General features: G+C 42.0%; 1 protein-coding gene across 2 annotated transcripts in view; it reads left to right on the top strand.

The window, feature by feature from the left end:
• Window positions 1-27,341, top strand: part of APBA1 (amyloid beta precursor protein binding family A member 1) — a 431,170-nt gene that overhangs the window by 367,207 nt on the left and 36,622 nt on the right. The window contains exons 7-10 of one of the 2 annotated variants that reach the window (XM_069228781.1): window positions 10,644-10,789; window positions 14,303-14,335; window positions 15,569-15,655; window positions 15,827-16,012. In XM_069228781.1, coding sequence (XP_069084882.1) covers window positions 10,644-10,789; window positions 14,303-14,335; window positions 15,569-15,655; window positions 15,827-16,012 — 452 coding nt within the window. The remainder of the gene's footprint in view (window positions 1-10,643; window positions 10,790-14,302; window positions 14,336-15,568; window positions 15,656-15,826; window positions 16,013-27,341) is intronic. The other variant, XM_069228790.1, reaches the window with a different exon arrangement.

The following is a 27,341-nucleotide window of genomic DNA, read 5'->3' as shown; positions in this document are numbered from 1 at the left end:
GGGAGGCACTGAAGCGGTGGCCTGTGGAGGTATGCCTAGAAAATCTATACAGAGATAAGCAACACTTGCAGAAGGACCTAACTATACAGGAAACCCTGTTAGCAGACCTTCAGCTGCGAGAGTCGGAGGAGAGAGGATGTAGGGATAGAGCTCACAAAGGCAGAAAGATTCCTGGGTGAGATATTGGACAGATTAGACACAATGAGACTACAAGCAGTGCCTACATAGGGAAGGCTGTAAGTCTTACAGATCACTTGCCTGGGTTCTAAACAGAAACAGTAGTCACTCCAGTAATGTTACTGTGGCGAGCTGATAGGGAAAGGGTTACAACTCACACTACAATTGATCACATATTTAGGGAACATTTAAGTGAAGTATCCCAGAGCGTTACTTCAGCAACTCCAGAGGACATAGCAACCTTTCTAGCCGGCATAGAGCTCCCTCATGTGCCAAGGTTCTTCCAGGAAGAGCTGGAGGCGGAGATCATGCTGGAGGAATTGAGAAGGGCCCTCGAGGCAATATCTGCACATAAAGCTCCTGGCAGTGATGGTTTCCCAATAGATTTCTGTTAGACTTTTTGATCCCTACTAATGGAAAAGCTATTAGAGGTCTTTGAAGAATCACAGGTGTGGCGAATTGCTCCTTCAGTATGAGAGGGCCTCATAAGCATAAGGCTGGGATATACCCATCAAATGTCGCATCCTGTAGAATGTTAACCATGATTATTTCTGATGCCAAGTCCTGTGTAAATTCTTGGCGCTACTCCTACGTCAGGTGATGGGCTTTCTGGTGCATAAGGATCAGTTTATCTTTATACCCGAGTGTAGCACGGCCCTTAATTTGAGATGCTTAACACATTTTTTACACTCAGTGCAGGACTAGAATGAGGAGCTGGTCTTGGCATCAGTGGATATTGCCAAGGCTTTTGACACATGGGAATGGTCGTATTTAATGGAAGTATTGAAACGAATGGGATCTAGAAAGAAATGTTGTGCATGTGTCAAATTGCTCTACACGAACTCCAGGGCCTGAGTTTGCAATGGTAGGTAGAGTAGTATCAGGGGCCTCTGCGGTACAGTGTGGCACCAGACAGGAATGCCTGCTCTCCCCACTCTTGTTTGCGTTGGTGCTAGAACCGTTTAGCCATCAGGCTTGGGAGGGCCTTGAGGTACTGTGGGATTTGTCTGAGGGACACCGCCATGTCCTTTTTCCCTATGCCAGTGATGCCCGCTTTCACTTGTCCTGGCTGGGAGAGTCTGTCTCGGCTCTATGGAGGAGTTTGGCAGGGTGACAGGCTTGAGAGCTAACAGGAATAATACTATTCTTTTCCCTCTATGGGCCCTGGCAAAGACCCCTATGGCCTTCTTGCCTGACCTTGGTCTACAGTCTGAAATAGATTTAGATACCTTTGCATACCCGTGGCGTCAACGCCCGAGAAATAATAGGAGTACAATGTTAGGAGGATGTTAGTGGTTCAGAAATCTTGCCCCATCCCCTGGTCACTTTCAGGTGCTTAAATGGCCTCCTGGCATTTCTGGTCTGGGCAGGAAAGAAAAGCCATATGCCCCTTGACACCTAAAAGTTGGATCAGGAGGAAGGGGGCCTGAGTCTACCAGATATAAATTATGTTACGGTGCATTACACTTCATATACAATATGCAGCTAATTGCGTGGCTGAAACAGAGAATAGTGAGGAACGGTGGCTCCTGGGGACATATATGGATGCACCCTTGTTTTAACTATTGATGAGGGCTCGAACCTGGGGGAGGAGTCCTTTACCTGGTGCAACATACTACCCAGACGTGGGACCTTATAGTCCAAGGTCTTCGCAGCCTCCCTCCTCCCGGGATCTAGAGGTATAGGTGCTGAAGTATATTAGGGGCATTAGTTTTACTATGACAATCGCTCAATAGATAGGATCTGTATCCAGGGGAATAATTTGTCTCCTATCAGGAGGCACAGGGGGCCTTCTCCTTTGGGGAGGGCTAATACTTGCAGAATGCTTATATTGCATAAACAGCAAGTAAAATTTGGAGGGAGCTTCCAGAAGCACCCAACCAGTCGGGGACCCATCAGGTGCTCCTGGGCATGGGAGATGGGGGGGCCACTTGGTGTCTTGGATGTCTAAGGCTTATAAGCTGGACAGGCCAAGAAAATAGTTGTTGGTTAGAGCAGCATGAAATAATGACTTTGAGGGACACCTCAGAGACATGCATGGAAAATGACTTGCTCTTTGGATAAAGTGGTCTCTCGAAATAGTAGATTTTAATCACATATCACATGTATCTTATTCCAATTAAGCGAGCCAGAATTGATCTGAGCTGCTCCAATGCATGCCCTCGCTGTTGATTGGGAGGAGCAACATTTTTACATTTGGCATTGTATTGTGAAAAGGTATTGACATATTAGCAGGTGGTGGTTGAGAGGAACTGTTGAGCCATAGGGTTGACCCTAGGGCCATCTCCTAAGAAGAGTTTACTGGGTATTGGGGGGCATCAAGAAAAGTTGCAATATAAATTCTTCCAGTTGGCACTCCTCCATCATTCACTTTTATTACAAACACAGCACCCATTTCTAAAGATTTGTGCTTCTTTTTGTATTCTAATACACGGGAGCCTGCAATCCCTGTTTAAAAGTCTTTCTCTAATGTCCATATTGCAGTTGAGCTGTGACATCTCTAGTCACCTGTAATAATGAAATGATGTAGCTTCTCAACTGTTATAGATTATTAGAGCTGAATTCTGACATCTCAATGCGTACTGTAAGAGCCAGCAGCCAAGGTGAAAGGCAGGTCACAGAGCATAATTATACCTTCTGTTTATACTATGAAAACGTTTGTTTCTCTGATCGCTTTTCTGAAAGGAACAGTGGTCCACAGAAATTATATATTTATGGCACCATGTTTAGTTTTAGGGCACTACAGGACAGAGATGCTCTTCCCCATGTTACTCCACATTCTGAGCTGCAGCATTTTTTTATTTGACTTATGTTAAAATGTTACTAATATCTATTTTGCAACACATTAATTACTACATGCTTTTTGATCTGTTTAATTTCACACTACAGTTTCAGATTTTGTTTATTCTTCATGCCGGCAACCATAACATGTCTTTCATATGAAAAAGCAAGACACCAACTATTTAAATGGTTTATTGAAAAGGTTGTGGTTAGCCTTGTAGTATAAAAACACCTCTACCATGCATTGAGAGGATATTGCAAGCAACTTGGAATTCCATAACCGTATAAAGGAACTCGGCCTTCAGCCTCATTCCTTTATAAGGCCATGGATCTCCTTTGTGACTTGTACTATCCTTAAAATGTTAGCTGCGTGTACAAATGGCAACATTTGAGATGGTTATCCTTGGGATCTTGCTAAATAAAAAAAAGCAGCAACTATGTACAGTTGTTAAAGTTTGAATTAATGAACATAGATGTACGTTTACAAAATATTTTAAATAAATGTTAATGGCACATGAGGTTTCAATCATGGTCTAAAACATATAGGCAGAGAAGTGATGCATAATAATTAAGCTGGCAAAAGTGCAATCATCCATGTAACAGGGTCGATGGCCAAGGTGGTAACAAAACTGTCCCAAGGAGGGACAAACGTAAAGCATTTACCAATGATGATAAAGGATTTTTGAAAGGCAAGCCCATAAACGAGTAATAGTAATGGGCGTTCGGTAGGCGTGGATAAAAGCCCACAGATAGGTTACAACAGGCTAGAGCACATGCACGCTTGACCTAAACAACTGCGCCACCACCAATGCACTGCTGCCTGCACCGTGACCGCACGGCACCATATGAAGCATTGCCCCACTTCACACGCAACCTTGGTCTCACCAACGACCATGCTTGACGCTGTCACCCCTGACCTGTGGGCACCTTCTGACATCGACACTTCTGCCTGCACCATGGCCTGTGTACACCGCTCGTGAGGTACACGAAGCATCACCGCGTCCCACACCGCAGCCCTGATCCACCTACGTCAGAGCCATCAACTCCAACCTCGTCAACAGACACCTCTGTTTGCATTTCGACCTGTGGGCCCTGCACGAGGCATCGTCCTGCTTTGCATTGCAACGTTGGGTTTACCTATGACAGCGCTTCAGAAACTATGACAGCGCTGTCTGCACTGTGGCCTATAAACTCCACACACTGCACTGTCTGGCTTCACACCACAGCCCTGGTTTCACCGACGACACAGACACCGAGCCGCTGCCTGCACATGACCTGTGGACACTGCATGTCACATTGTCCCGCTCCCCATCACAGCCCGATGTCAGCCCTCCTGACTTCACCCTCACGAAGTTCGATCTGCAACGTGTGTGACTTCAAGGGCCCGACGACTCCTGCACCGACCTCTGGAACCGACGCCATAACTTCGAATTTCATCCCAAGGACCGCAACGCCCTGCATTTACAAGGTACTGTTTGCTGGTCTCACCAAAACTGTAGCTGGCCTGCGACCTCGTGGCCAGCCTGAACTGTTGGATTTGTTGTTCATGGCACCGTTATAGCCCCAGACAGAGTTATCGACTTCAAAGAACCATATTTTAAGCTAACTCTTACAACATTTGTTCCTTTAATACTTTATGTTGGATTTTCTGCATTTTAATCTTGTTTTGCACAGATAATTATTGCCTATGTATCTAACACTGGTGTGGTGTCATTTTCTAATGTTCTCACTGTATTAGTTTACGTTATGTATAAACGCTTCACACATTGCCTCTGAGCCTGTCTGCTCATGCCAAGCTACCAAAGGGCTGAGCAGTGGTTACTTTAGTTGTGTAACTCCCTTATCCTGACTAGAAGGAAGGGTTCCTACTTGGACAGAGTGCAATCCACTGCCAACTAGAGACTCCCATTTCTAACAGTAGGCAAAGCAATACTATCCAGTTACAGCTACGTTCAGTCATATCATATCACCACATATCTACACATTGAAAAATACCTGAGTGATGATTAAAAACTTTTGTCACTTAGTTTCAAAGGTAATTTAGTGATGAAAATAGATTTTTGATAACTTTCATGTAAAATTATGCTTAAGGTACTCTTCTTTGTGTGTCCTGCGAGAAAACCAGTTTAGCCCTGTTCTGGTTTGCTTCTCAGCCCTGCTCCAGGGGGCAAATAAAATACTTGCTAATGTCCCAGTTCCTGGAGGATAATGGCTTGGCCTCTGGGCCCAGAAATAAATTGATGTTATCAACTAGTGGTAACCTAGCAAGGACAAGTCATCTGAGAGGGGGACAGGAACAAATGACACCTGTCACAGTGCTTCAATTTACATTGAAATGCCAAATGGGACTGCCAGGAACTGCTCCCATGAATTCTCCGGGCCACCCTACCTCAGGGCCACCCTAGATTTGTTTGCTCCATTTGCTACAGGAAACAAACCAGTTCTAGACTTGATGGAGGAAAGACATCACCCACACAGAAGAGAAGTCTGGTTAAGGACCAGATCTTCTTGTAGGGTTGCTGGGAATGTTTGCTATAAACCAAGAGAGGAAGGAAGAAGGAGGTGGAGAGACCATGAGAAAGTAGTCAGGATTTGGTGCCAGGAATTTTCCAGTTATAAACTACTGCACAGGATATGACTGGCTCTTCACCACTGCCTCCTCAGATCATTCCTGGACTTAGGAAGAAAGAAGAGTGTTCTTGAAAACAAGAATAAATATTGCTCAGGAACCCACGACTCCTGAGCATCTCCAGAGGTGAAGTGGTTAATCTCCTCTTACCTGCTACAGGGACACAGTGCAGAAGATCCTCTGTCTTCGAGAAGGCCCAGCTGAACGCAGAGGGCTGGACCATGCAGGAACACCTGATACCTAGTGCCCCTTGTGATGTGCCCAAGGGCTACAGCAGTGACCTTTCCCAACAGTTGGAGAAAAGCCGGTTAGTCATTTTCTACCTCTCATGAACCAGGACAAGGTGCTGAGGAATTCCAAAGAAGAGTGCACCTTTGTCTGGCAAGAACACCAGATTCATCAGTGAGCTTTTGCTGTGCTGAAAACAGTGGGACATCATGGTAGTGGTATGAGGCCCCATTGAGCTCTTCCCAGCTACAACGTCCAGCCTTGCCTTTCCTGTTGTTTGTTAAAAAAAAAAAAACGAAAAAAAAAAAAACTGACAGATAAAGCCTTGGACATAGGTAAGGTGACAAATCTGTGCCAGCGAAGAAGTGACCACGGCGAATACTCAATGCCCATATATATCCAACTTCAAGATACCCTCTCTGGTTTCAGCTTTGGACCTTGCTCTGTTGAAGAATTTGGGCCCCAAAAAGTAGATAAGGCCAAATGTTAAAACTTCGACTGTTGCTACCTGCTTGTTGTAGTTGACCTATGTCCTATCATTGTGGTCTTAAATCACTCCTGGTTCCCTGTCAGCTGCAAACTTGATACTTTGGATTAGAGCTTTTCCTAGGCATATTTGCAATAAAATGTAAAAATTCAGATATCCATTTCCCTTTGTCCAATTCTGATCATTTTCATGTCTTTTTACCGTTGAATGGTTTCTATATTTATCTTAATTGGGTGGGAATGTATTTGTGTTGTTTCTTTGACATTAAAATTGTTGGTACTGCTTGAACCTGATATACATGTGATGTGGATTTCTCAAATAGTTATCAGAACAAAATGTTGGAAAAAGAACATGGTATGCTTGCTGAATAAAAGCTTGACCTGGGCAATATTTAAGGATTTCGTTACACACTGAATTGAAGGTGGGGGACAACTAGAAGGTAGGTGAAAAGTTAAAGGAGAGAAGAGAAAAAAGAGTCTTAATTGAAAGGGATGCACTAATAATTGCACGCAATAACTAGAATCACAGTATCAAGTTATAGGATGTGTCACTTCTACAATAGCTGCAACATGAACCTTTAAGAGCATAAAGCAAAGTGTTTTGTGGGGAAGAGGTAAGTTGAGTTATGTTAATACGCTGATCATAGTGGATTAGTTTTTGCCAGACAGGAGTCTGGATTCTTCCAAATGAATTATTCAGTCACAATCTTTGGAATTGTTGTAATATTATGTTGTTTGTACGTCTTAGAATCATTAACCATTCCCACCAAGCATGAACTGACATGCTCTTCCATTAATTAAGAGTTGTTTTGTGGGCACATGTAAACGTTAGAGATTCGTAGATAATAGCAGGATGAATCAGAGTGTGTACCTAATAAGGTGAATGCAGTGATTTGAAGGCTTACTCCAAACATTTGTAATCAAATATTCCATTCTAAAGCCCTATTAAAGAAGGAAAATTCGTAGTCCCAGCACATGTGTTGACCTCTAATTCCCTGCTTGTACAATCCGCTCGGAGTTCGAAATGTGCTATGCAGAACCCTAAATTTAGTATGAGCCATATTGGGAGCACTTTTGCTTATAAACGGCATTGTCCAGTTGTGGGCCGATCCTGTGAATATTAACTTCCAGAATGTGCATTATCCATTTCTGCTTCTCATTTATTATGCACCTTTGAGAGGCATTTAGAGGATGACAGGTGATAATATACTTTTGAGACTACATAATCTTATCGTACTAGGGAGTCTTGTAATTAGATCAAGGAGAGAATAGTCAGCATCTAATTATACCTTTTCAGAAAGAGACACTTTTAATTTACCTTTTATTTCAGAAAATTATAAAATTTGACTTATTCAGATCAAAAAAGTTTGGAAGGAGAGGAGATAATTTTATGTATCAATCCTCCCCTGGGTGATATATTTTTCATTGGCCAGTTTTGTTTTCTTGCAAGTGTACTCTACCTCCTTTAAGCTTCTAGGGGTAATTTGAAACCTTCTTCCATTCTACAGGATGCTAAATGATTTTAAGGCAGTTAACTGTGTTACTGAGCTGAAACATCAGATAGCGCAGCCACAATAATCTTACTGTATTTTATCTGAAATTCTCAACATCTTTGTTAATAGAAATCACTAATATCAATTTAAGGCTAAAAGTTTGCACCCCATTCACTTGAACTAAAGACACAATATTACGGTTTCTTTGAAAAACTAAACATAATAAAGACCATCAATTAAAGTGAGTCACAATTTGAGACCTACCTCATGACCAGAAATAAAGTAGGTCAGAATGATTTTATATGGGACATTTGTAACCCAACCTATTAGTATACATAGGTTAGTTCACAAAATTCTAATCTATTCCATTTGCTTGCAAAACATTGGTTCTTTGTTTGCGACCACTTTTTGCAAATTAAATTTTCATTCATCTAGTCTTATATTCAAGATTTCTTTGTAGAAGTGTTTAGGGAGAAGTTTGGGATGCCTCACGTTTTTGATGAACATGTTAAAATGTCAGACTTCTCAGTGTTGTACTGCAAAACTGTGAGATCATTTTGATCTTGGAAAGGTTTAGGTTTTCCTTTATAAGGATCCAGAACCTTTCTGGTCAATACAAGTAAAACTTTTCTTATTAGCACCATGTCCTTGCCATAGTCCTATGATAGATTTTCGTACCTTGCCATAGGCCATTTGTTACAACGAACATGTTCCAAAATAGTCTGAACATACTTGTACATCAGGGGTTTGCATACAATGGTTCTCAGGCTTTCAACATTTTGACGCTTGTGTGTTAGGACATGGAGGACTCTCTCAAGTGCAAATTCTCTTTTTGAAAGAAATATCTTTCACATGTGGGATCCATTTTTCAAGAAAGTGGATTTAATACCCCATTTGAATATCTGTACCTTCTGAGAAAATTTGTAATTTCGTCCCTTAGTTTATCTCCATTTATTTGTGTCTTACATTTTTGTGGAGGATAAATCTTTCTTCTTAATCTCAGCATCTCCCAGACTGCTTATTTGATTTTCAGCTTCTGATATTCTTCTGGTGAAAAGTTTGATGTTGCACATGCCAGATATCTCTAGCTGGATTAGGTCCATATTTACGTTGGTGCTTTGGGCTAGTCCATGGACATCAGAACATTTTAATTACTATTTCCGTAGTGACATTCAAACCTGTTAAATTCATGAAGTGTGACTCTGTAAACAGAGTGGAAGGTAAAACACTAAAGGGTACATGTACAAAGGCAATTGTTTGCGATGACCAAATAGCAGATTTTTGTGACTCACTGTTTGGTAATCTCAAACACCAATTTACAAATGTGTCTTTGACACATTTTGCAATTCTCAGTGGATCGCAAATAGAGCTAGATCATGAGTATTAATGAGGTAAGTCTCGTTTGCAGCGCATTGGAAATTGCTAAAATCACAGGGATGGTGGCCTGCTGAGGGACAGCATGTAATAAACATTCCAAAATAGCCAAAAGGAAAGGTACAAGGTCCAACACCGCCCTCTATTTAATAATACCCATGGTTGTTTTGTAGGGTGGGTCACCAAATGAGATAGGACCAATTTTCCTCAAAATTAAAGACTTGATATGGAGAAGCAGTAAGTTAATCTACCCATTAATTAAATAAAGAGAACATAATTTCTTGATGCTGAAGTGGTGATTTTTTAATACAGCAAAAGCATGCCATCAATTGGGTAAATATAGCAATATTGATCCAAATTCTTTTATACAGGAGATTTCATTAACTAGCCAATTAAATCCCCTGTATAAACGAATTTGGATCAATTTTTCTATATTTACCCAATGGATGACATGTTTTTGCTGTATTAAAAAATCACAACTTCAGCATCAACAAATGTTGTTCTTTTTATTTAATTAATGTGGTTTAACCTACTGCTTCTCCATTCCAAAATAGTCCTTTTTTGTTTTTAATAAATAAAGCTGACAGTAGATACCAGTTTTACATGAGATCGTGATTCTTGTAAACGGAAAGATATTTATCACTATACAGCTCTAAATCTTCAACCCAAAGGATGCAACCTACTTGCTGTCCCTAGTGAATCATGATTTTCACAGATTTATTATTAACCTTAACATCTTCCACTGCAGACCAATCTAGCAAAATGGGATAAAAAAAGATTGATTTGTTTACTGTTTGTCATTTGTCAGTCTGCAGTTCAAGATTTGAAGCATGTATTAATTTGTTTTACTTTACAATACTTACAGCATTCTAATGTTTTCAATTCATACATTGCTTACCACACAAAACATTTTCCTTTACATTTTTAACCCAAGTAATTCTGCAGTTGTGAATGGGATTTGTGAATTCTTTAACTGATTTTTAACGTTGTGTTATGATTCCAATATAGTTTGAAAATCTATTTTAATGTAATTTTTATGGTCTTCTTTAATGCGGTCTTATCAAACTATTAAACTGAACTTGTCTTTATTTGTATGATTTGACTGAACGATTCAGCAGTAAATAATATTAAATGCGGACACATTTTCTGCAACCCGAATAGAAATTTAAGAGTAAATAATACTGATAATACTATCCATAACAAAGTTTGCTGTTCCTGCTAACAGGTCTACTCTAATGGGAGCAAATTACCTAGCATAAAATCTTAACAAGTGCAGTAGAAATATCAATGTTAAAATCAACACCACTGCTTTACGTTTGTATATTATTTTTAAACTCCCACCAATTTCAATAAAATTCTGGAGACACACTTTCAGTTGTATTTCAATTCGGTATAAATAAAATCTGGCACCAGCCAACTTTTGTATTTTCCTCCTGTCATAATATTTGATTTGTGATCATACCCTTGCATTGCAGTGCCGGGACCATGTGACCCAGAAGACTTAATTGATGGAATAATTTTCGCTGCCAATTACCTTGGCTCAACACAGCTTCTATCAGACAAAACTCCATCCAAGAATGTGCGGATGATGCAGGCTCAAGAAGCAGTTAGCAGAATAAAAGTGAGTTGTCCACCTAAGGCATCTTCAGTTTCTCTGCACATAATCATCACATAATAAGGTTTGGACCGAGTGGTCTGAGGTTGTGCTACCCGACAAAGTGACAAGCGTGCACATGACACCGTAGGAGTGGCCTTTAGGTGTTTTATTCTTAGAAACAGTCACAACGAAGCCATGATAATTAGCCGAGCCAAAAGAACTTCAGAATGAGCTCCACCTGCATTATTAATATTCTTTGATCAGCACTCACAATTGTTAAATGTGTTTGTCGTTACTGAAATTGTAAACTTGAATTTCACCAAGGATTAGGTTACCAAAAGAAAGGCTAGATGAAGGATGTGTACAACATATTTAAATAGAACATATGTGTCCCCCTGTTAGAAAACAGCTGTGTTTCTGACAGCCCAATGTTTTCATCCCCATGTACTCTAACTTTACCATTTACAAAATACTGATGACATTTAGCTGTGGCCAAAAATTCATGTGCCACACTTAAAACACAAAATAAGTAAATAGGTGTATTAGAAATGTGTGTTTTGCAAGTGTTGTGATATGTAAGGTGTACGGTGGCAGGCTGTAACTGCATTGTTTTGGAATGTGAAGTGGTGTGATGTGTGGTATGGAGTTGTATGGTTTTTAAGGGGTGATAGTGTCCTTATGTTTTATGGGTGTTAAAGAGAAAACTAGTGTGATGATTTGAGGACTCATGTGGAGGTAAGGTGGGATCTGCTGTGTTTTGTTTTAGGGTGGGACGGTGAGCTGCATTCTGTTAAATGCAGTCACAGAGGTGTAATGTTGTAGAGGAGGGTCCAAATGTGGTATTTTGTGATGTCGTAAAATAGGTTGTTGTCAGATGTGGCATGATGTAGTGTGAGAGTGTTAATATAGGCTTTGATATGGTGTTATTTGAGGTACTACTTAATTTTAGAGAAAACTAAAACAGAATACACTAACCTGACATTCATACAGTGAAACTACATTTTGGTGAATTCCCAAAATAAAGAAAAAAAAAATTCTTGACCAATTTGAGGAATTTCATCGAAAAATGCCTGCAAACGGAATGGGGGTGAGCAAATAATATGTGAAAGGGGCAGGGGTCGTGAACAGTGACTGACATTGGAAGAGGTATGATACTATAGATATGAGGAGAAGTTTTATGGTATGTGATGCTAAAACAAACACTGCTGAGCCTTTTTCCAACATGAAGGGCATTCACATTAATTGATTCAATGTTCTGGGGATGCCATTGAATTCAAAATATTTGAGGATAGAGACTTCTCCTAAACAGGTTTCCTTAAGTATATTGTATACAGAATCATATATAACCAATATATATCAAATGCTTTTGGGTTGGAAGCTATGAGGTTGTCTTGGTGGGAGTGGTAAGTTAAGCTTGCATCTAATATGGAGTGAGGTATGGATTAGCTAGGTTTGGTAGTTACATTACCATGTGGTCTGGAGGACAATGGAACGGTCGGGCAGTGCTTTGTAGAGATGTGTGTTGACTTGTGTAGTGTTGTATACTTTGGTATAAACTGTAGAAGGTAATGTTTGGCTGTTTGGCCAGGTGTTGTCTCTTGAGAAAGTGCAGGTGCATATTTGAGGTCTGTTTGTTGGTGTCAGATTGTGGGTAGTTTGTGGTGTCTGGGATGGTGTGGTAAGTCAGTTGTTGATCAAGCCAACTATAAGTTCGTATTTGTTGTTGGCTTGATCAGCTTGGGTGTGGAAGAGCTTTCAACTCTATTTTAAAGTATGCTTATTTGAATTGATTTGGGACTTTTTGTTCTTGTTGTAAGATGTTGATAGTGGTAAGGAAGAGGCTGGTTATGGTAACTAGGGACATTGTCTTTAACAGTGGCTTCTACGCAATGGTCCACTAAGTTTCCAACTAATGCTATAGTTTGTATTAGTTTTATTAATTGGGATTCAGAGACACAGATTGAAGCTGGTTAGGATCAAGCTGATGTTTCCAATAAAAGTTGGGGGTCAGCATTTTTGTTGTTTTTGTTGGTCGAGAGTGGTAGCGTTACGAGTTTGATGAGTTGCCGTGCATTTGGATAACAAGGTGTTAGGCTAGTTTGTTGCATATTTCTTGAAATTAGATAATGTTGTTCTGCCTTTGAATTGCAAGAGTCAATCATTTTTAATTATTGTGTTTGCAAATGTGCTGTGAAGGAAACCCTTTTTGTATTTATCCCCAATGCCAGTGGGTAGTAGGAGTTGGTTGATTAGTGTATCCTGGTTTGTGTTGAATAGATGATACCGTGAGTTAGGTGGCCTTTGCTGGTCATAAGTGAGCATCTCTGCTATAAGCTGATATATTGTCAAGTTGGTTGTTGTGTTAGAAATTTGAGGCGTGATCAGATATTTATGTGCTTTATGGTGTTTTGTATAAGGGAGTGGTGATCCTAAGTACCACTGGAGGTTAATCTTCATGTGCCACGGTATGTTACTAGACTACATATATCACAGGGAAGGTTGGTTTGGTGTATCCAATTCCGATATAAATTGGACTGCATGCTTGCCTTAGCATAGCAGCGGTATTCAGGTTCCATAAGGGCTGTGTTTTGCAGCGTGGGGACAGGTGTGATGTATTGAGTGCTCCTAGTATGGACTGCAAGAATATGTTTTGCACAAAAATTACTTCGGAATACCAATTTCGAATTTACATAGATATCCTCCTACAGAAATGTTGATCTGCACCTGATATTACCATCATCATCCTTTGAATGCAGCAGGGCATAGTTGCTAGTGGACTGTGTATGCTGGCAGGCTATTCATGGAAGACCTGTCCATGGTTTGGAATTAAAGTCCATTGCACATGCATTCTCGACAGCTGTACATCCATGTTTTAATATGAGTTCCTTTCCATACCATGAAGCTGCTGTCTCATAACATGCTTAAAAACAACATTTCAAGTAGGGTTTTATTAAAGCAAAGTCCGCAGATGAAACATGGCGCGTAAAGTACTGTTGGCGATACTTAACTCCTCACATTACCAAATTGTTATAGGCTTCTGTTTCTATAAAGGGTTTGAAGGGTATAGTTCTTCTCCATCTTAACCTATCTTAGATGTTTGGATGGGATGTAAGACTGCTCTCTTGTCCGCGGTTAAGTTTAGTGGCATGAGGTGTTCTAGCAATTTAAACTCCTTCTCTTTTGTAGAAGCCTGATCTGTGTTTGTCCTGACAGATTGATATAGCTTGGGTCAGCCCCCAGGGTTTTAAATTCGGTAGACACTTCTCATTTTCTCCTCCTCCAAATTAGCAAATAAATGTAAATATGATCTTTGGGAGGATGTGCGGTGTAAGGTAAAAATAATAGATGCAACTTATTAAAATTGATTTGGTATTAAGAAGAGATTATGGTGTTATTTTAGCAGCCTGATGAATAAAACCCTTTCCTTAAACACACTGGTTGCAGTAGTAATTGTACTGTAGCTTCCTGCTTGAGTTCGAGAATTTTTCAGTTCTTTGCTAACCACTCTCCTGTCTCTGTTTGTTCCATGCTAAGCAGATGGCCCAGAAATTAGCCAAAAGCAGAAAGAAGGTGCAGTACAATGTCATCAGCTTGATTTTATGCCTGTTCATTATCACTTCATTTTTCTGGTATTGTTTTGTCTTATTTGTTCATTTTCTGCATCCAGCAAGTTTTGTCCAAACTATTGTTTCCCAAATTTCAGAAAGAACAGTTCATCAAGCGCCAAACTCATTTACATAGCCACTGGGTGTTTGTGTTGCTTGCTGTCACTGATGCATCAAGCCTCCCTTTGAGAAACAATCTGGAGTCAGTCAGGAACGGGGTAAAGGTTGGATTGACCGAATACGTAAAGGTAACCAGTACCCAAAGTACTTACTACTTCAGAAGATCATTCATTTGCAACCATAAGCAGGTAGAAGAAATGCTTGCCCGGTGTAGTGTTGAAAGCGTTATTCTATTGCTGTTCCCTAAATTTGCTGGATGCAAAAGATGATGCGTAGATGGGGGCCTGTCCCCTCTGCATCTCTGAAAAAACGATAATACATATTGCTTTGTCCATATGCGGAGAGCTGATGTATGTAGAAATGACTCAGTGTTGTATTTGAATAACTAGTACTTACTCCTCTGTTTGTAGCACAGCACCGCCCACTGAGGTGTTGCAAGCCTAACTTATCATGAAGACGCTGTTACCAGAACTCTACTACAATCCCCGTGGTTTACCACTGCACAGTCTGTTCATAAAGTGCACTTCCTTTAACACCTACGTTCCTTAATTCACAACTAAAGCTTCTGGTAGGTTAGAAATAAGAAAGTTTACTTGTGATGGGACAATGGACAATTTAAGTCAGTGTTTTGGAGTACTGAAGCTGTATTTTGCTGCTGCCACCTCTTTTTTTTTTTTGTGGGGAGAATTTGCAGGTAGTGGTTGAAAAGCAAATTTCCAAAACATTTAAGTACCCTTGAAGATCCACAAAAGAAGTGGACAAGATTATTCGTATTGATGTCAAACTGAGGCTTCGGTCATCACAGTTAAGAGCAAAAGGCCTGAATTCATTATGCATGCATTTTGAAATAACATATTAAAACTAGTATCCACCTGTGATAGTTCACGTCAGTTCTCACTTCGTATTGAACAGATGTACTCTTTCAGTGCAAATTTCTGTTCATGTCTTCAGTAGTGAAGAGATGCATTCGACCTTACTGTTCTGGTGACTGCGTCTTCATGGTAGTCTTTTAATCTCATCCGATAGGGTCTGGTATTTTGAGATTACTCGTGATTACCTTGGCACATTTACATTGCAGGCTCCAGAAGGAGAGGCCCAACCAATGACAGAGGTGGACCTTTTCATTTCTACTCAGAGGATTAAAGTTCTGAATGCTGACACACAGGTATATATGCCCATAGTTTGCTTTTTTGTGTGTTGAGAGTAAACTAGAGCAGTTATCTCTATGCAATCTCGATTTTTGATTAGTCTATGAAAGCGCATACTTACAAATTCTTCATTTAGGGTTCCCACATTTTCTTTGTGACACTGACTCGTGTATTTCTTTTTGCTTTAGGAAACAATGATGGATCACCCACTAAGGACCATTTCCTACATTGCAGACATTGGAAATATTGTGGTTCTAATGGCTCGCAGGCGGATGCCACGCTCCAATTCCCAGGAAAACGTGGAGACATCACATCCATCGCAGGATGGCAAGCGGCAGTACAAGATGATTTGCCACGTCTTTGAGTCGGAGGATGTAAGTCACCATGCCCATGTGATTATCATAGGGGCAATCATCTTGCCTTTTCTGTGTCTCAGAAGGTGATGTACCGGCAAAGACTAACCAGCAGAAGTCATAGGGGTTGCGATATGTATGTGTGTCTGCACGAGTACACTTGCACTAGTGATTGGGCACCACTCCCAGGGAGGAAGAAATTGACGGCTCTTGCTTAACACTGTTAGCTTGTCTGAGAAGTGCTTTGATACAGTTGTTAGAGCATTGTTCCTTTATAATAAACTTCTTCTTAGTTGAGTCTCAGTGGAGTAAATAACTCCATGAATGGAATAACGTTTGCATGAATGCATTCCAAGTGTTGTTGATCTCTCTTTATGATTGCAATTCCTCCTGCTGGAAAAGAATGTCTACTTTCAAAACACGACAGACAAGGAAAGAAATAGCAGTTGGTGTTTCCACACAGTATATTACCATTGTTAATCAGCATTACTCTGGTAGAGCTGAGATGTTGGCATAAATTGTTGGCTTTCTGCCATTGACTTTTCCATGGCTACTTCCTTCTGGGATATAATTTGTGGTCTTCTTATTTTAATACCATAAAATGGTCTCCATTTAGTGGTCTGCTCAGAAACCACATTTAACCATATGTATAGGACCTGGCGTGTTAAAGAAAGCGAACAAAATTGCATATTTGTTAGGAATGTTTTTTTCATTCTTTTACTGTTGACCTTTGTCAGTATTCACCTTGTCCAAAAATGTTTTCACTTCTATTTTCATTCATGTTTTGTGAAACTCTGTGTTTCTTTTATTCATCACATTGCTGGTAGAATGAATGTCTCTTTGTAGCTCTGCCATGGCATGTCGTGAATAAAAGAGAGCTTTCAGAGTTTTAAGGAGAAAGGCCTTAGGCTCCACTTGCTTGTTGGTTGTCAGTACAGGATTTGATTGGGCTGAAACCCGGTGCTTTCACTGAAAAGAGTGCTAGTATTGCACTTTTTGGCTTGTGGTAATTTTATACTCAATGCAGTAGGACTGAGTTGGCTATGGTGACAAGCACATTTTCATGGCTATAAGCCTGAGCTATGTATCATTAAATTTTACCATAAAGGCATTAGGCCTGCATGCTTATTGTGAAAAGCATATGTGAAAGTGAAAATGCATTTAAGGATGACATGTTATTACTCTGTCTGAAAGCAGCAGAAAAGGACTTTGTTGCATAGACTCTCAGAGAATACTTTAGAAGGCAAGGGTTTTAGTGCAGGTTACCTTCTGAGATTAATAGTAGATAGAACAGATTTGCTCTATAAGAATCTTGTTAGGTCCTCTTAGGAGAGAGAGCATTTTCCTTAGCTAACTGTGGTTTTGTATACCTTTGTAATTTTATGACTGTGTACCTAGTGGTTGCCTTGCAGGAAAGCTTATGCTCAAAACAGTAGACCTGAGTTGATTATAGTGACAAGCAACAGACCTGATTAGAGCACTGTGTAATGTTATGTCAAATGACATAGGTCTGATCGGCTTATTATGAAAAGTCATGACAATGGCAATAGGCCTCGTTTAGTTACTGTGAAAAGCAATTGTTAAAGGCAACAGGCCTGTAATAGTGGGTGGTTACCACATTGTGTTACAGATAATGAGCTGGTATTTTACTATGTGTTATCATAGAGGTTTGTTTGTTTTTGAATTTCTTTTATTGGCATTTATCATGTAAGCCACCGTAAGTTGCACAAGATACAATGTTTGATATGTTCATAGGGTGAAAAAGCAAAGCCCCCTTCATCATTTCAACATCATTAATAGCTTAGTTGCAGACTATACATTAATCTGAAAGGGATGACATAAAATAAGGAGAGTAAAGTATATCTGGTATCTACTTCAGGCGACAAAGTATCCTTTTGTACTGAAGGTTAGCCAATGTGCTTATTACAGAGCAGAACAAAGCAAAGCAAAGCAAAACAGTAACTTTAAACTCTTCTGGCTGGCGGTGCTACTTGCAGCTGCATGGAATTATGAGAATGTGGATAGTCAAATGGTGCTGTAAACATGGGCATGATATGTTAGTGGTATTGACAAAGGAGGGAAGGGGGTAGGGGCCTGGGGTATACCATATGTGGGCAGTCTCAAGTAATGCTGTATCAATTATTGGTGTCCTACAGGTAGATGGATGGAGATGAGTGACTTCTATAATGGGCCAGTCTCATCTGCCACTTTGTTCTCATGGAGGGTTGTACAGTCTAGGGGGAGGGCTAATTCAATATGTCAGATAATTTCAGAACATGTGTCGCACATTGTAGCTGCCCCAGTCCCACCACGTAGCCTACAATCATCCATCAGGGCGTCAGCCTCTGCCAAAGACCATTTATTGGTCACCTGCAGCCAACATTCAATTGTGGGCAGTTGAGAAGCTTTCCATGTCATTGCAATTGGGTGCTTAAATAAGACCAGTGCCAGGTCAACAAGCTTCAAGTAATGTTTGTTATGCTTAGTTCACTTTGTGATCCCCCAAGAGACAAAGGAGTGGACCTAGAGGCAGTTAGACATCAATCACTGTTGCCAAATGTCGCATCACCTTAGCCAGATGCGCATCAGTGTGGACAGCCCCAGACCATGTGAATGAAGGTAGTATCTACGTGACCACATATGGGGCATGCTGGGGATACCTCTCGGAACATTTTGGAAAAGAAGTGCAGTGTAAGGTAAGGTTGATGTATGTAATTAAATTGCATAACTTTTAAGAGGACATTTCATGAGATCCGCTTCAGTCATTCTGAGGCCATTGTCCATTGCTTGGTGGCTTATTCTATGCCCAAGCAAGTATCCCATTTGTGCTTGCTCTGGGTCTGGGAGATACTGTTCCCCCACCCCCACCTGCAATGCTGTTTGTAATACCAAAACCGCCTGATGGACTAGCCTGTGTGTGAGAAAGCACTGCAAACCCATATGTAGTGGTGGTTCAGCTGAGCTAGATTCCCATGTTTCCCCAGTTGCCACTTTAATTCCAGTGTGTGTAAGAAAGAGGCCTGCTCCAAGTCTGTAGAGTTCTTGTAGGCCTTGGAAGGATTACAGAGTACTGTTACTGTACAGATCACCCATTTGGGTGAGCGCAGCGTCTCTCCATGGAGTGGTATTTTGAACCCTTAGTGGATTTTTCATGAAAGGCACACTCCATAAAGGCAACTATGGAGCATAAGTGTTTGGTGTGTGTATGGGCTCAATATATTGAGTCCAAATGAGCTTGGCCTCTTGCGTGGGTTTGCCCAATCCATTTGACTTTCCCAGCAGGATGAGCCACTCAAATACGCCCTTGTCCCTTAAATCCACCTGGACCAGGCCACCTTCTGTTATCCTATCTCTGGCAAGCCAGTGCATTGCCCATTGTAATTGGGCTGCTGCAAAGTACAGCTCCAGGTCTGGAACTCCAAGCCCCCCCTCCCCCCCTATCCTCGAGCATAGGATGCTAGAGTATAAAATTGTAATCTGCTTTGGAGCAGGTCCCCTAACGAGTTCAGATTTCAGGCTCCTCAAGGTCTTGAAAAACGATCTAGTGGGTATCACTGGCAAAGCCACAAAAAGGTTTAAGAGCCTTGGAAGAACTAACATTTTACCTACCAATGCTCTGCCTGTAGGTGAGAGGAGTAGTCATGTCTAAAAGTGCTTAGAGTGGCGAATCAAGGCTTAGCCCTTGCTGTGGTTGCCATCGAGCAAATCCGTATCTGTATTATAAATATTGATGCAGAGATAGTCAAAGGTCCAGGGAAGGTGCCCCTCCTCTGGTACTATTTGGTTCTTCAGTTCAGTCCTACGCAAAGGGAAAATACAGGATTTACCCCAATTTGCCTTGAGACCGGCTATTTCCCAAAACGGTCAAGCAAGTCATATAAGGTTGGCAGTGTGGACACGTGATCTCACAGGTAGACCAACACATCGCCCACATACTGTATGCCAGTTGGGTCACACCCTAATGCTCCAATCAGGATCCCAGGTGCGGAGTATGGCTGCCAGGGATTCCATGGCTAAGGTGAAGAGCACTAGTGATAGAGAGCACCCTTGGCGGGTCCCTCTACTTATGGAGAAAGAGCGTGAGATCTGATGGCCGGTGCGGACCCTTGATTGTGGGGCAGTATACAAAAGCTTAAACCAGCCCAAGAAATTGGGGCTCATCCCAAACTGCTATAGGACCTGTAGTAGGTAGGACCAACTCAACATATCAAATGCTTTCTCAAAATTCAGGCTGGCTGCCACCGGGAGGACGGCCTCCCCGGACACAACATCCATTATGGGGCAGAGGCTCCTGGATGCTGTTGTGTGTCACTCTGTGAGGCACAAACCCATATTGGTCTCAATGAACAAGATAGCCAAGCAAACCAAGCATCAGGAACAATCAGTTTGCCAGGACCTTACCCAATATTTTGTAGTCAGTGTTTAACATTGACAGTGGTCAATAGGAGCTCACTTCAAGGAGGTCTCTGCCCGGCTTCCGGACTCCCACAATGAGGGCCTCACGCAGAGAGCACGGCAAAACGCTCGGATGGTGCACTTCTTGATAGACCTCCAGTAGACAAGGAGCAAGGGTAGCTGCAAAGGCGGCATAGTACTGTACGGGGAACCTCTCTGTTCCTGGTGTCTTGCTGTGTGCCATCTAGCAGATTGCCAGATTGATCTCCTCTATCTGTAGAGGCTGTTCAAAATCTAACATTTGAAGTTGAGCGGGTACAGTTGGGGGAGTGTCGCCATTTGCAGGGAATCCCGCACCTTCGCCTAGGAGGGCTCTTGGGGGGGAAAGGTGCAATTGCTCATAATAACAAGTGAATACTTGATTGATGTCTGCCTGAGTATTTCTCAAAAGGCCTGCTCTGTCATGTATAGTGCCCACCAGGGTCTTTTGGGTTTCCGACCGTAACAACCATGTCAGCCTGCGCCTAGGTTTATCGCCATCTGCATGCTGGCGAGCTAGGAAGGTCTTATTATCCAGACCAGACGCTTCATCTCCTTGATGCCGTAGGTTCGCCAGACAAGGGCGCACCTGGAGAATCAACAGTGCCTCCAGCTCCATGTTTCATATGCGTGTCTCTAGTGCCAGTACACTACATGTAAGACATGATTTGACACCCCACACCGTGGTGATGCAGTGTCCTCTCATTGCCACTTTCATGATGTCCCATTCCACCCCATTGGACCCCACCAACCCTGTATTTTCCTCAAAATATTTGGAAATGTGTGTGGTCAGTGTGTCTTTGTAAGCTGTGTCTTATGAAGCTGCCACGTCCAGATGGGGGCCCTCGTTCCCCCCCTCTGGAACGTGACCTTGACCAGGTTATGGTCTGAAAGGGTTTTGCCCAGGTATTGAGAGGCATGAGTAAGGGGCCAGTATTCTGTGGTGCAAAAGAGATAATCTAGCCGTGTATGAACCTGATGTCCAGGTGTATAAGTATTCCCTCTCTCCAGGTTGTCCGAAGCTCCAGAAATCATATAAATCAGACGTCCTGGACCATAGATGAGAATGCTATGTTGCTTGTATGCCTGGAGTACCAGGGAGTTGGGGTATTGAGTGATCTAGATCTGTGTTGTGTATGCAATTGAAATTGCCTCCCCGGGGCCTAAGGGTCCAGTAGCATGGTCGGGAAAAGCATGTCTAGGAACGTGATTGAGCGGTGTTGGGTGCATAAAATAAAAACAACTAAGAGATGGGATGGCCATCTAGGGTTCCCTTTAGCAATATATGACTGCTCTCTATATGCCATAACTCCGTTTTTTACAAATGGGACTTCTGGGGTAACCTAGATAAGAACCCCTCGGGCATAAGCTGAGTATCCTGTACCATTTACCTGTCCACTCCTTTGCCTATTCACTTTGTCAATTTACCCTGTGGTGAGGTGAGTCTCCTGGAGACAGGCAATGTGTATGTGTCTATGTCTAAGACAGGAAAATATCCTGTGCCGCCTATCGGGGTCGCCATACCTCAAGTATTCGAAGGTAAAGCATTAAAGACAGTGGCCATAAGTACAAAATGTGAATCTCAGGACGCTCCTGGTCTTGGCCATCTCCCCGGTCCCCTACCTGTCTTCCAGCCTCCTGACCACTCATCCGTCCAACCAGATTGAAAAGAATAATCAAAGAATAGTGACAAAAAACTCCCCTAACCCTGGCCTGAGTGCCTTATAGCCTCATGCCACAATCCCTCAAACCGTTTAACTGACAAGCGACAAATGTCTGCATCTTGGTTAAGTCCATATGGTTGGGTTCCTTGTGAGGCATGGGGGATTCTGCCTAATAATACCACTTGTAGGCCCTGCAAGAAGGGATGGGCCATCCAGCTCGAGCATAAAACGGGCAGGCACGGACCCCTGAAAGAAGCAGCCACAGATAGGTATTCCAGGTAGCAAGGAGTGTCCCCACAGTGGAGAATGAAGGGTGTCATAGGTCATCAGCAGATCGTGGGGTGATCACAGGGCCCCTTTCGATTTTTGTTTTTGAGGATTCTGAGGCCCCATGTCAAAGCCATAACATGATGGTTGGTTCGTTTGTAGTGGAGTGAAGGAGTACATGCTGAGTTGTGAGGCCTAGAGCACCGCTTTGGCCTGCTTGACTGCTGCTTAATCATGTGTAGGCTTGGATTTGGTGATTCTGCATTTAGGTCAGCGGGGACAGGGTGCCAACCAGTTCCCATCATTGTGATCATCCGGTAGGATTTGTGTCAGACATTTTGTGTGGAGCCAATTCCAGACATCGTCTGACGTGGAAAACACATTGGCCACCTCCCAATCGACCCCGCATAGTTTAGCTGGGAGAAATAGAGCTTATTTGTAATTCAACTCCCGGAGTTGTTGCTTGACCTTGCCGTAGGAGCTGCAAAGCCTCTGCACTTCAGCTGTAAAACCAGGGCAAGCAGTAATCGTGGTGCCCTCACATTACCAGGGGCCTTTTGCTCTGAATTGTTGAAGCACTAGATCACTGTCTCAACTGAGGAGTTGAGCAATTGATGAGTTGTGTGTGGGGGGGGGGGAGTCTGGAATGCGTGGTTTGCCAGGTATTCTATGCGTCCTTTCTACAGAAAAAAAACGTGGTTGGTTTGCCCGACAGTACAATGTTCATCAACCCGTTTTTAATAACCAGTTCTATGCTGGGGCCCTCTGCCCATTCAGGAAAACCGAGTAAGTGGATGTTCTTGCGTCTGGAACTTCATTCAGCGTCCTCCGCCCTGCAATGCAGTGAAGCCACTTCAGCATTCAGTTGTTTTATCTGTGTTTGTAAGTCTTGCACTGTAGTCGCAGTGAGGTAAGTGTGGATTCCGTTTTGTCCATGTGGTCTGTTAAGTTGTGGTGGTCCACGCGTAATAGGTTGGCCTTAAAGGAGATTGTGTATATCCAGCTCTCCAGGGATGTCTTGGTCTCTAGGATATCTTATAGAACCTTTCAATTAGGTCAGAGTGCACTTGAAGAGTGCTCTCTAGGTGGGTCAGGGCCTCTGCGGTGTGGTCAGTAGAAGAAGAGAGCATTGAGTAGCGCATTAGGGGGGTTTTCGTTTTAGGTCTCACCATATGGCAGATTGGTACAAGATGTAGGGCTCTGGATCCAATGAGCCACACTATGAGAGCACTGACGAAGAGCTAGCAGATAATACCTCCAGATGATCCTTGATCTCAAAGGCTTCTCGGTCTCAGCAAGTATTTATGTGAAGCGTTCTGTCTCAATGAGCAGTAGTGACTTTGCCTGGGAACGAAGGGGGCTGTTCGTCAAGTGTTTACCATAAAAGAACAGTTAAACTTTTAGGCCGCAGCTCACAGGCATTTGTCACTTATTGTGTGCTGTTGCAGTCACCATTAGTTCACAGATAAAGGCATGCGGAAGTGGTTATTGAATCCGCCATCATGGTATTAGAGACCTCGTTGATATATTATAATTGGTACAGCAGGTGCTGCTCGGGCCGTGCACCTCACCTTTCAGTTGCCTGGGAAAGCAGAGTTAATGTCTATATACTGAAATGCTCACCGCTATTGCTGGGCTCACCTCAGATATGGCTGGGGATTTGGGCTGCAAACAAATCACATTCCTGGCAGAGGCGCTGGTGACAGCAGGTAAATGAGGCAGCATTTTCTCGGAGTAAAGATAAGGCCTCTGTCGGTTTACGCGGGCGTCTGGCGGGTGCTGGGAAAGCTGGGTTAAAAAGTGAGAGCTCTGTCGCTTTGGCAGCAAAGCTCCCAAGATGTCTTTGCAGTATTTTGGCAGCCGGTATTAGGGCTGGGTTGAGGCCCCCACTGTGCGAGGTGGCAGGCCGCTCGTTCGGTGCTTCTGCGAGGCTGGCAAATGATAGGAGAGGCGGGTTTAGAGATGGGAGCTCTGTCGCATCAGCAGCAGAGCCCCCCAGGAGGTTTTTACAGTTCTTAGTGTCTGGTGTTGGGGCTGAACCACGACTCCTGCTGCACGAGATGTGCCTGAGTAGTGTACCGGGGGTCTAGATGAGCCGTTCGCAGGTTTAGAGCAACTGGAGGGGGAGGAATACTTTAGGATACCAAGTGGGCCAGCACGGATCTCTCAGCTACACATCTGTTGCGGCTGCCACCTTGGCCGCATCCCCATAATCGCATAGATTACTGTTGAAGGCAAGGGGTTAGGTGCAGACCATTCGCTCTCACTGTATACATGATGGTTTTCACCTTATATGCACTAGAGTAGGGTTGTGTTAAATATAATATCAAGGTACTAGGCCTTATCAGTTCATTTGGAAAGGTATGTCAGATTTCATAGATTTGATCTCTTTATTATGAAACACTATGACAGAGCCAGTAGGCTGGATACATTTATTATGAATAGCATGTGTTAAAGGCAGTAGGCTTTTATGGATGGGTTGTTATTACACTGTGCTGAGGCCTGTAAGAATGTATTTTGTTACATGTAGTCTCAGATTACATTACTGTAGTAGGCAAGGGTTTCGTGATGAAAGATTCCTTAGTAGACTATTTTAGGAGGGATTATGTTTTGTTTTAAAAACTGTAATTTTGTACATACTTTATTACACTTCACCTGAGAGTTGCCTTGTGGGAAGACTGATGCCCAACACAGTAGGTTTGTGTTGGTTATGGTGACAAGTCAATTATGAAGTTTACAGGCCTAATTACTTGCTATGAAAGGTTATGATGTATGTGCAAGGCTGTGTTGTAACTTTTAGAGAAAGAGAATACCCCCATCACTCTACCTGGGAATGTTAAAACAGCACGGTGTTTATTTGTCTTTAATTGGATTACAGTGTGTATGGGAAATATTTGTCTTTTTACTACTGAGACTTCAACTTAAATTTTGTCAGCAAACATCCATATGGGTCTTTTAATTGCAATTGGTCCAAGCACTCACTTCTTTTATGTCTGTCTAATGTTCACTATGCTCTTAGTTTATTGTCCTGTGCCTCTGCAGCAAACATAACATAAACTCTCCCATAAAGGAGGCTTTGAAACTGTACAGTTTTGGTGAAAAGCTCACAAATAGCATGTAACACACATAGGAATACATATTCCAACGCTAGAACTCATTTTGGGCATTTTTTGTATCTGGAATGCCACAGAGACACTTTGTTGAACAACTTAACATTCTGGCCTTTCCCTTTGTTAGGTATTATTTCCAGTTACTCATTTCGAATATTTTGTTTTTACTGAAAATCTTTTTATCAATGTTTTTTTTGCTCTTTAATGTTCAGTGCTGTAGATAAGACAATAAATGTTGGTCTCCTTAAACTATTTTATACACTTATTAGTTTACATTTATTCATAATGATGGTAACTGTAGTAACAGTGTCTTCAGTGCCATGTAAGACATGTGAAAGGTTTATTTTTTTGGTTCAGATTTTTATTGGACCCATTTGAGAAAAGTATTGTATACCTACCTAGATTCTTTACATATAAACTGAAGACAAAGTCATTAATTGTGAAGTTAATAAACGGTTCTCTGTCTTGAAAGGTCTTTGTCTGCCCATACTTCCTAGGGAATCTAGGTAATTCAGCGAAGCACACACATTAAAGATCACTCTAGTTCCTCTGTACAGTTAAAATGACTTAATGTAAGTTACTGGACCTAGTCGTCTAGACCCACTTGTTTTACTGTAGTTATTGATTTAAAGAAGATCACAATTGCTCATTCCTGGTCAAAATCCTCCTATTTATTGTTCCAACTACGTCTATGTAACACGTGAAATTGAGGGTGACATTCACAAATAGCTGAATAAATAAGTAAATTGTGGACCCCAGTGGTTAGTAAAAAGTGAAAATATGCAGTTGTAAAAAAAAAAAAAAAAACACCTCAGTAGTGAGAATATGTCTTTGATGTCACATACTGTTCACTGTAACCTGGAAGTTCAAGTGTTGTAGATGAGCAAATGTATGATCATGTTTATTCTGATAACTGTGGAGCAAAACAAATACTGATCTATGACTTTGCTAAGAAGTTGTTGCATCAAATGATTGGATGTCTATCAGTTTCCTGTTTAAATGAGTGTTGTCATTTATGTTTTTTGCTGTAGCGGGAGAACTTTTCATCCCCTGTATTCCATATGTGCATCAGCCGACATGTTAGCAACCTAAAATATTACTGCAACCGCATGTTCCTCGTGCGTTTCTTTACTGTCCGAGTCTAGTGCATCCTTTAGACCTGATTCTCAGTCTCACCCGGGTGAAGCTTCTTTTCATGTTCTTTTTCTGCAAATTAAAAGAATGACACGGTATCTTACAAAGCGTTTGCCTGCGTGTCTTTGACTTTATATAACGGGAAGGGGCACCAACTGCAACCCTTGCTTTTCGTGCTTCTGGGCATGCTGATAGCTTCCAAGCAGAAAGGGCAGAAAGAAATAAGGGCAGACTGCACTTATTGCCAATGATTTTTACTTATACCAGTGTACTTTTCGCAGGTCGTCTGATGTGAAAGATTTTCATGGGTAAATGAGCATCTGTTAGTAAGAACTCCAGGTGTGATGTGTGGTAGCATCTGCACGCATTGCAGCATACAGCCCTAAGGGACTTCAGCATGTCTGCTGTAAATGGGCCCAGCTGCTGGAGATGTCTCCCTGGAGGAGACAGAGGTTCTGTATCTGCAGAGATGGTAAAACAAATACACAAAGTCTAGTCACAGAGTCAGTGTGTCTCTTTTTCCTTTAACCCAGTTCCTTTCTATGAGGGATACATCACTGAAATGTCTGAGGGGCACTAAATGTAGTGTCATTTATTGCAGTAGATCGTCCGTCTTAAAGGCTGGCTTCTAACAGTGATAGAAAATCTCCTGCTCGCTTCAGGAAATAGGGCACAGTGCCCCCAATATATTAGGAGCAGGGCCACGTTCTTTTACATCTAGGTGAAAGCTGGTGTTCAGCC

The sequence above is a fragment of the Pleurodeles waltl genome, chromosome 1_1, assembly GCF_031143425.1.
Source record: "Pleurodeles waltl isolate 20211129_DDA chromosome 1_1, aPleWal1.hap1.20221129, whole genome shotgun sequence".
NCBI lineage: Eukaryota > Metazoa > Chordata > Amphibia > Caudata > Salamandridae > Pleurodeles > Pleurodeles waltl.
Note: the sequence above shows the minus strand (reverse complement) of the source record. Positions and strands in the feature narration are given on the sequence as shown.